We start from the raw sequence: 10,680 nt of genomic DNA, 5'->3' as shown, positions 1-10,680 counted from the left end.
TTTTATGTATGGTTATGGGGTGGGGATCTCAACTGTTTCCAAGCCGTGACTCAGAAACTAGGTCCCTAGGGTTGTGGCCAGACCCAAGGATCAGTTCCAATATCATGACTGCATTGGTCTCTTTATGCCCAGCATTTTTATATATAGTTTTGGGGTGGGAAGCTCAATTGTGTCAAATTTATGACCCAGGGGTTAAGTCTGCAAGGGTGGGGCAGACCCTGGGGTCGATTCTAATATCATGACTGCATTCGTCTCTTTATGCCCAACAATTGTATATATAGTTTTGGGGTGGGGATCTCAACTGTTTCAAAGTCATGACCCAGACTTTGTCTCCAAGGCTGGGGCCAGACCCCATGACCATCCTGGAAGCATATGTGCATTCTTCTCTTTATACTCAGCAATTGTATATATGGTTATACGGTGGGGAATTCAACCATTTCGTAGTAATAAACTTTTTTTGGCCCCGCACCTTAGCCCGGGGTGTCGGCCCCACCATTTGTACAATTTTGAATCCCCGCCTCCCATGAATGCTTCCGACTAAATATGATTGATATCCAGTGCATAGTTCTACAGAAGAAGTCTTTTGTAGCAATAAAGCCAAATTGCCCACTTTTGGCCCTGCCCCTCAGCTCCCTGGGGGGTCAGCCCCACCATTTGTACAATTTTGAATCCCCATCACCTAAGGATGCTTCCACTCAAATTTAGTTAATTCCAATCAGTGTTTAAAAAGAAGAAGTCATTTAAAAAAATTGTTGACGAACAGACGCTACATTATGGCATAATTAAGCTCACCTTGGTCCTTCGGACCTGGTGAGCTAATAAAAAGACTATATATAATGATGTTTGAAAAAGGTTTTATTGCACATCTAAAATAAATATTGATAATTTGTTTAACAAAGTACATTAATTAACTTGTTGCTCAATATGCTGTCATTTTTCATTTGACTATTTTTCTCTTTCTATACAGACTATCCCATCTCTGTGGTCAAACACTTCAAAATTATAGTTCCTTCCACACTGTTTTTAAAAGCTTTCAAAATTATAATTCTCCGTATTAAAGCCATTTTGGTCTCTGTGGAGTATTACATATAACTTCAGTGGACTCTACCATTCATTTATCTGAATGAGTCTATTGTGGTTCGCAGTGGTGAAAGGGTTGAAATCATGAGGTGTTTATGGGGTATACATGAAGTCTCCATACAATGTTGAGTTTCCTTGGCCTGGTGATCCTTTATATCAAATTAGGTAATTCCTTTATTTCACCCCTACGTATCTAAAGTGAACCTGCCCAGTCATTGATTTGGTAAGGTTCAAATGTGACTTTTGGGGTGAATGAGTTTAACATTATATGCACATGTTGTGGTAGCTGCTGGAAGCATATTGCCCTAGGGCCGACCGATTCAATTTTATTGATAAATAATCAACATACCGGTATGTGCGTGTATTATGGAGGAATTATTGAAACAAGAGTGATAAGATGTAATCATCATGTTGGAAAAATTAATTAACGAAGGCCGCTTGCTGACCCTGAATTTACTATTTTTTCAACATTTCTGAATCCCGCGTTAAATATTCCACCAAAATATACAAACATATGTTGATTATATCTATTCTACCAAGTTAAATGTAATGAAAGTCGTCTTGGTGTCATGGCCCACTTCAGTGTCCTTTTGTCTGTGATAAGCAAAATGACATAATCTAATTATCTAAATTAGCAGGTCCACTTGCACACACTAATATTTGTCATGTGATGCCTATATGTCTTCATTTCACGACAACCTGCACATTTTTATCAATTCTTGCCCTGTGAACAGTTGTCCTATTTTCGTATTTAACCAGGATATATTTGGGAAGAATTTTTCATTTTCAGGCGCCATTTGGTTGACGGGCGATAAACAATTAACACCGACGTCATGCTTTATGTTTATGTTATGTTTATTTCAATCAATTAAATCCACCGATCTGTCCACATCCCTCGCCAACACATGAAATCAGCATTCGACAAATTTACAAATACTATTTAAAATCATTTTTGTGGTAAGTTAAGCGAAACATTCTCATGGTGAGCTTGACAGGGTTTTAATTAGATCTTTCGTTTGTCCTGTAGCAAATCTTCAAATACATATAAAATTAAATGCAGTTAAATTTGTTCGACAAATGAAACCAGTACCACAACTCGCTTCTTTACCAGTAAATTTGCGGGAGAGGCTTTTGGAAGAGCGTTGGTCTGTTGGAAGATAATACATGCTCGCGCATGGTCTATCGTCTAATAATCCATGGTTATTAACCAATGAAAAGTATTATTACATCACGAATGTAGAAGAAGTTGAAATTTTACATTATCAGACCTTAGACTAATAATGTAAAACTTCAAAATATAAATAATGTAAAATTTCAAAATCAAATCAAATTGATCGGACCCAGAGCTGCGGTTCTTGCAGCTATTGTTATGGCTTTTTCAGTTCATAATCGTGTAATAGGATAATATATATGTGCTAGATTTGTCAATTCATAAAAGAATCAAAAGGAAGACCATTTGTACGGAATGAGATTACCGGTTAAGGATGTATACCTTACAATAGTGATAACAATCATTAAGACTCGGGTATGTTATAACAGCCACAGTGTATACCTCTGGCTATTGGTGAATTAAAATGAAAATTATTTATACATTAGTTTCGACAAAGATTTCATACAAGCTTCTAATTGACCAGTTTAAGTTTCACCTTGCCAAGGAGTATCCTATTAAAATGTTGGGGATATCTACTGCAGCTGATATAGACAGGTGATCACTATACACAGGAGGTAGTTATAGACAGGTGATCACTATATCCTGCTATAGCAGTCGGGGATATCTACTGTGGCTGATATAGACAGGTGATTGCTATAGACAGGTGATCACTATAAACAGATGATCACTTTAAACAGGTGGTAGCTATAGACAGGTTATCACTATATCTTGCTATATCTGTCGGGGATATCTGCTGTGGCTGATATAGACAGGTGATCGCTATAGACAGTTGGTTGTTAAAGACAGGTGATCGCTATAGATAAGTTATCACTATATTCTTCTACAGCAGTCAGGGATATTCAATATGGCTACTTAAGATAAATGGTTGCCATAGACAGGTAGTCATTGTTGAACGTTGAGCGGTCAAGAATATCTACTGTGTTCAAAAGGATCCTCTGTTTATTAGACAGGTGGTTGTGACAGGTAAAAGTCAGACATGTGGACACTATATCAGTCAGGGATATTTCATGTGGCTATGTTAGACAGCTGGTTGCTATAGACAGGTATTCACTATAGCATATTGAGCAGTCAGGGAGGTTTATTGTGGCTGTTATAGATAGGCGTTTGCTATAGACAAGTGTAAGTCACTGTTGTGTTGTCGCTAAGTCACAGACGTGTTGTCGTAACAGACAATTTAAGTGGTCAGGTTTTTTTTGAGTGGCTGATATAGATAGGTGGTTGCTATAGACAAATGTCAGTCACCGATGTGTTGTTGCTAAGTCACAGACGTGTTGTCGTTACAGACAATTTAATTGGTCAGGTTTTTTTGAGTGGCTAATATAGATAGGTGGTTGCTATAGACAAGTGTTAGTCACCTATGTGTTGTCGCTACAGACTATTTAAGTGGTAGATAGGTGGTTGCTATATAAAAGTGTTAGTTATCGTTGTGTTGTCGCTATGTCACAGACGTGTTGTCGTTACAGACTATTTAAGCTGTGAGGGATATTTACATAGGCTGATATAGATAGGTGGTTGCTATAGACAAGTGTTAGTCAACGATGTGTTGTCGCTAAGTCACAGACGTGTTGTCGATCCAGACTATTTAAGTGTTCAGGGTATATTCGAGTGGCTGATATAGATAGGTGGTTGCTATAGACAAGTATTAGTCACAGACGTGTTGTCGCTTCAGACTATTTAAGCTGTGAGGGATATTTGCGTGGCCGATATAGATAGGTGTTGCTATAGACAGGTGTTAGTCAGACATATAGTTGCCATATATATAGATACTGAAATGACCAAAAGGACATTTTCTGTGGCTGCCAGGGCATGTTGTTCAGAGAAATTGAAATGAAGAACAAAACAACAGTATAATTTTCTGATAATTTAAATATGATTTGGTAATGGTTCTGTTACACAGATTCTCATCAGTCTATATACACAGATCATGGAGCTTGATAAGGGGGTCGCCTCCCTTGTATCACACGATGAAATGTCCAATAAATTCCATTCAACATCAAATTCACAAAATTAATCACATCCACTAACTGCAGAATTGATCTCTCGGTCTTAAGAAATCTCTGGAAAAAAAAAAATAAAAAAAAAATAACAAATTAAATAAACCAAGACAGGTGACATTAACTCATAGCTGGTATTTATAGACAACTGGTTGCTATAAGCAGGACATCACTTTAAAGTTGTTGACCATAGACAAATGTTAATTATAGACAATCACTATAGATATATTCGTGCTTTTTATAGTGAACTGGTTGCCAAACAGCTGAGTTTCTATGAACTCATACATCCCTGAAGACACAATTGGACTCTTCCAATTCAGATGTTGGAATAGTTCATTATGAAATTTCAGGGTTGAATCAGTTATATACACAACAAATTTCTTCTTTTTCATATATATATATAAATCATGTGTCCTAAGTTTACTGTTTGGGGCCTATGGTTTATAAACCATGATTATCAGTACCTAGACCTACATATACAACTTGTTAGTCCCCGAGTTTCTATATAGGATATACACCTAAATATGAAGTCCTATATATAAATCTTTCATCCTGTGCATACACACCTAAATATCTACTCCTATACAAAATGTCAGACCCCGAGTTTCTATATAGGATCTTCTAGTATATATATACACCTAATTAAAAAGTCCTATTTATAAATTAAAAAGTCCTAAATATAAACCTTTCATCCCGAGTATAAACACCTAAATACCTACTCTTATACAAATTGTTGGTCCCCGATTTTCTTTAAAGGATCTTACACTTAAATATGAAGTCCAATATATAATGCTTTCATCCTGTGTATACACACCTCAATATCTACTCCTATACAAATTGTCGGTCCCTGAGTTTCTATATAGGATCTTCTAGTATATATACACCCTAAATACCTGGTAGCCCTATGAATCTCTCATCCTGAGTTACTGAGCTGTATCCTTCACTTTATATACACACCTAAATACCTAGTCCTATATAAATCCTCCATCTTTGAGTTTCTGTACGAGTTCTTCTACACTTTCCACCTTCTGACCAGCCTCCCTGGTAGGCGGGTCCTCCACGGAGAGGACTTCCTGACGAGGACTCGTATCAACTCCGTAGTCTGCCGCTGACTTGACTGCCATAGGTTTCTTTTTAGCTTTCTGTTTAAAAGAACAAAAACAAGTAGACCAGTTGATAAGCTGTATCAGGATAATAACAGATCAGGAACTCCTCAACACTGCTTAACATTTTGAAAAATTTGTAACAACAAATGATGTTCAATTTACATTAATTTGTAATAAAAGTAGGTTACTGATGATTTTCAATTCTTTTTTTTTTGCATTGTTGAGATGCATTTCTTGTTGATAACCATTTAATATGTATATATAGTGTATAAATATGTGATGGACATTGTGATAATTTCTTCGAAATCCAATGGTTGCACCGACCTTTTAATTGAGCTTGGCATTTAACAATTAGATTTTAGTATATAATACAGCAAATCCTGACATTACCAAAACCTGACTTTAAGGACATCCTGTATATATTAGGGAAGCCTGACTTTACTGACACCTGAACATCCTGTATATATTAGTGAAGCCTGACTTTACTGACACCTGGACATCCTGTATATATTAGTGAAGCCTGACTTTACTGACACCTGAACATCCTGTATATATTAGGGAAGCCTGACTTTACTGACACCTGAACATCCTGTAAATATTAGTAAAGACTGACTTTACTGACACCTGGACATCCTGTATATATTAGGGAAGCCGGACTTTACTGACACCTGAACATCCTGTATATATTAGTGAAGCCGGACTTTACTGACACCTGGACATCCTGTATATATTAGTGAAGACTGACTTTACTGACACCTGAACATCCTGTAAATATTAGTAAAGACTGACTTTACTGACACCTGAACATCCTGTATATATTAGGGAAGCCGGACTTTACTGACACCTGGACATCCTGTATATATTAGTGAAGCCTTAATTTACTGACACCTGAACATCCTGTATATATTAGTTAAGCCTGAATTTACTGACACCTGAACATCCTGTATATATTAGGGAAGCCGGACTTTACTGACACCTGGACATCCTGTATATATAAGTAGAGCCTGAATTTACTGACACCTGACTTTTCAGACATCCTTTAATATACAGTAAAGCCTGTCACGGGCTGACATTAACAACACCTCACTTTAAGGGCATCCTGTAATATACAGTGAAACCTGGCTTTACTGACACCTGACTTTTCAGACATCCTTTAATATACAGTAAAACCTGGCTTTACTGACACCTGACCATCCTGTATATATTAGTAACACGTGACTTTACTGACACCTGGACATCCTGTATATTAGTGAAGCCTGAATTTACTAACACCTGACTTTAAGGACACCCTGTATATATAAGTAGAGCCTGAATTTACTGACATCTGACTTTTCAGACATCCTTTAATATACAGTAAAACCTGGCTTTACTGATACCTGACTTTATGGACATCCTGTAATATACAGTGAAACCTGGCTTTACTGATACCTGACTTTATGGACATCCTGTATTATACAGTAAAACCTGACTTACTGACACCTGACTTTTAGGACATCCTGTAATATACAGTAAAACCTGACATTATTGACACCTGACTTTAAAGACATCCTGTCATATACAGTAAAACCTGACATTATTGAGACCTGACTTTAAAGACATCTTATAATATACAGTAAAACCTGACTTCTATGCCATCCTGTAATATACAGTAAAACCTGACTTTACTGACACCTGACTATATGGACATCCTGTAATATACAGTAAAACCTGGCTTACTGATACCTGACTTTATGGACATCCTGTATTATACAGTAAAACCTGACTTACTGACACCTGACTTTAAGAACATCCTGTCATATACAGTAAAACCTGGCTTTACTGACACCTGACTTAACGGACATCCTGTATTATACAGTAAAACCTGACTTACTGACACCTGACTTTAAGGATATCATGTAATATACAGTGAAACCTGACTCTAATGGACCTGACTTTCAGGACATCCTGTAATATACAGTGAAACCTGACTCTACTTACACCCGATGTCCTTCGAATATCTGACATGATTGTTTCATCTAAAAAGACTGGTTTTATGTCTTTTTACCCTTAATAACTACTGACAATATGTGATGAAATAAACCTGTGACTGTGACTGAGACATGTATATTATATAAGAAATTATATGTCAGTTTCTCTTCTAGGTCCCAATAAAAAGGCATCTTACAGACCCTTTATGTGTATAGCTTTTATAGGAAATTACCTACCAAATTCTATCGTATCATTAGAACATTTTTAAAGACCCTTGAGGCTATGAGTGACCCAGACACTGAACGTTTACCGTAGATATTCGCATATTGTGCGCTCTCGTGTATAATGCACAGGTCAAGCTGGACAGATAGCACCAACCAGGTAAGTCACAAAATGAAAGTAAACTACATAAACACATTTTCCCAGGTTATAAACTATGTTGGCAGAACATAAGGTTTGGGTGCCTCGGTAGCCTTGATCACCAACGTGCACTGCCATTACTACTGTGTGCAATCAAGCGTGAGCTTCAGACCACTCGCTCTCCAAAGAATTTTGGTTTGATCCCCAGGGGTGGCGGAGAAAGAGTGATGTCTGATAGGGTTAGTTGTTATCCCTCCGATGGCACGGTGGTTTTCCCCATGGGTTTTCCTCCACCACCAAAACACCATTTGTTCCCTTAGCGAGGTCGTAATAAAAGCTCTACAGAGCTTATGTTTGTTGTTGACAATTTACACGACGTTAAATAAAGATTAATTTATTATTTATTTATTAACAGATCACACCAAGCCTAATTGTTAATTAGACCTAGGTGTTGATTGACACTCGGAGAACAAGGAAATCTTGTATAGGAAATTTAAAAATTCCCGTCAATGTCTTTCTCCAGGGGGCTGCATAATGATTACAGCTCACGTTTGGAACATCACTCACTTACCATGATATTAGGTAGCGTGGCGTATCTTGGTTCGTTGAGTCTAAGATCAGCTGTTAATACTGCCGGAATAGACACCTTAACTGTTTCTAAACCGCCATCAATTTCTCGTAACACATTCAAATGTCCATCCACTTTTTCCACATTTGACACAAATGTTCCCTACAAAAACAAAAAAAATTAACAAAAGTGAATACAAGAGCTGTTGGATACAGCATAGCTCGCTTATTGGCGATACACATTGTAAGATAGGAAATATAGGATCTCACATGAGTTTCCATTTCATTTGAGATTTAAGAAACAAGTCTAAGAATTTTTCAATTTAGCAAGCCTCTGGCGAGCTAAAATTAATAAGTCATGACGAGTTATATAAATTTCATATGAAATGAAAACGAGTGTAAGATCCTTTTTATCACATAATCAAGATATGTGGCATTTAGTCGTATAAAACAACACTTTTCATGTAACCTTGAAATGTCAAAAGCCGCCATTTTGACTCAAGTGCGTAATTCTGTGATGTCATGTACGGTACTTGTCCTAGGCGTGACGTCACAATTGAAACAATGGGAAACTTGCCCAAAAACTTTAACCAAGTCCAATTAAGCAGTTTTGGCCCCTAAAATATGGTTCAGCACATTGCTTCCACTCCATATAACTATTTCAACCTTATGATAGACAACAGCCTATTGATGGTGGTGATCCAACACTGTCTGGAAAAAGGTTGCCCTAAAACTTTAACCTCAGTGAAGTGGGATTCTTTGAATAGGCGAGCTAAAAAAATTTTAGAAATGCAATTGTTTGCATTTGTAGATTTTGTCACTCACTAAACAGTGATATTCTATAATATATATAATGTTTACAATTTCATCACACTGTTGTACAGGTAAACAATACAAATCGCTCACTTAGTCATTAGCTAGACAAAGGGACCAGTCAGTCTTTAAACGTTGGGACACATTTGATACGTACACTGTTGGTGTATAAAGTAAACCTTTGATATTACATGTTTCCAAACTAATGAATCTCACTGAAGAAAATAGTGACATTGTTTTCTGAGATTTCAATACTATACCAATAGGTCAGGCAAACAAATGACTGTCAAAATGTTTAGTTTATATCAATAAGATCGAGCTATACCCATGTCTCTCATATCCAAAACCACTTTGATGTTGTGTAGGCCAACCAGAATCTCATAAAATAACTCATACCACCAACCAATGACAAACCTGAGATCCATCAAACGGAACCACCATTATACGGCCGATGTACATCACTTAAGGACCTGTCTCCATGTGTGTAATGTATGCGTGCACGTGTGTTTGTGTGCTGGAGGCGGGGTATGTTTGTGTAATGGCCTCCTTGGGGTAGCGGGGATCTGATGCTGACTTTAACAAATTATAGCATTCCGCCAGTCACATTATACTGACAACGGGTGAACCAGTTGTTGCCATTTCCCTTATTGCTGAACGTTTAGCAGGGAAAAACTACCATTTTTAAGGACTTTGTTATGTCTTTGCATGGGGACAGAACCCATTGACTTCCACACCTAAACAAACATCCAACGTTAACGTAAGAATGGAGGTTTCACCAATATACATGTGGCCAATCTAATAGAGCAATTGTTATACGGCTAAAGTATGGCATACTTGAAGCCAATCTTACACAGCAACTTAAACAGCTTAAGTAGTGGTTTTCTGGGCGGACCAGTAGGATTTCAACAAGATTTCCCGCCGGACCAAAATATATTATGTAAATTTATCGAATATTTCATCTGATTTGAAAAGCTTTATTTCAAACCCAGAATGAAACACAGAGCTAGATTTCAAAATGTTCCGGGCAGTATATCCCGGGACCCCCCTTGCATCGATCGTCTTCACTAAGGCTTCCGGTTCTCGTTTTTTTGGACCATGCACTAACAGGACCAGTGAATTTTTACTTCAACTGGACCTTTGGCCCAGTAACCCATTTTTATTTAATTCCACCCCTGTAACATAGCGACTGTTATACAGCAGCTAAGGTACAATATACAATCTAACAGCCTTCAGCATTTGTTTTCTTGGTGTTTAATACACTTGCAACATACCTGAGACAAAATCTAAATAAACAAATCATACAGCCAGTCTACAACACAGCTGAATTTAATCTATTACAGTAGTAGTCACACGAATAGCATATATAACATACCTAAATGCCAATTGAACAGAGCGACTGTGTGTCACAAAGCAAGTCTACAACATACCTGAGGCCAATCTAATAAACCGGCGGTCATCTGTCCAGTCTGGTTACAATCATCATCAATAGCCTGCAGAACAAAATAGTTGATAATAATATTTAACAAAAACGAAAATTTTGACAGAGAAAAATAACTTATATACATAAAAGTTGAAAGGTGATTTTAACACTGTCAAGGGGGGGGGGGGGGGGGGGGGGGGA

At 37.4% G+C, this 10,680-nt stretch overlaps 1 protein-coding gene across 1 annotated transcript in view; it reads right to left on the bottom strand.

The window, feature by feature from the left end:
- Positions 1–4,099: 4,099 nt before the first annotated feature.
- The window catches only part of LOC110453343 (electron transfer flavoprotein subunit beta-like), a 12,639-nt gene continuing 6,058 nt past the window's right edge, over positions 4,100–10,680 (bottom strand). The window contains exons 4-7 of the mRNA XM_021502257.1: positions 10,487–10,549; positions 8,251–8,409; positions 5,203–5,387; positions 4,100–4,308 (exon numbers count right to left, since the gene is read on the bottom strand). Of these exons, the coding sequence (XP_021357932.1) occupies positions 5,217–5,387; positions 8,251–8,409; positions 10,487–10,549 (393 nt within the window). The 3' untranslated portion in view covers positions 4,100–4,308; positions 5,203–5,216. The remainder of the gene's footprint in view (positions 4,309–5,202; positions 5,388–8,250; positions 8,410–10,486; positions 10,550–10,680) is intronic.

Source organism: Mizuhopecten yessoensis, unplaced genomic scaffold (assembly GCF_002113885.1).
Source record: "Mizuhopecten yessoensis strain PY_sf001 unplaced genomic scaffold, ASM211388v2 scaffold7281, whole genome shotgun sequence".
Lineage (NCBI taxonomy): Eukaryota > Metazoa > Mollusca > Bivalvia > Pectinida > Pectinidae > Mizuhopecten > Mizuhopecten yessoensis.
The sequence above is the reverse complement of the archived record's forward strand: the minus strand, read 5'-3'. Positions and strand labels throughout refer to the sequence as shown.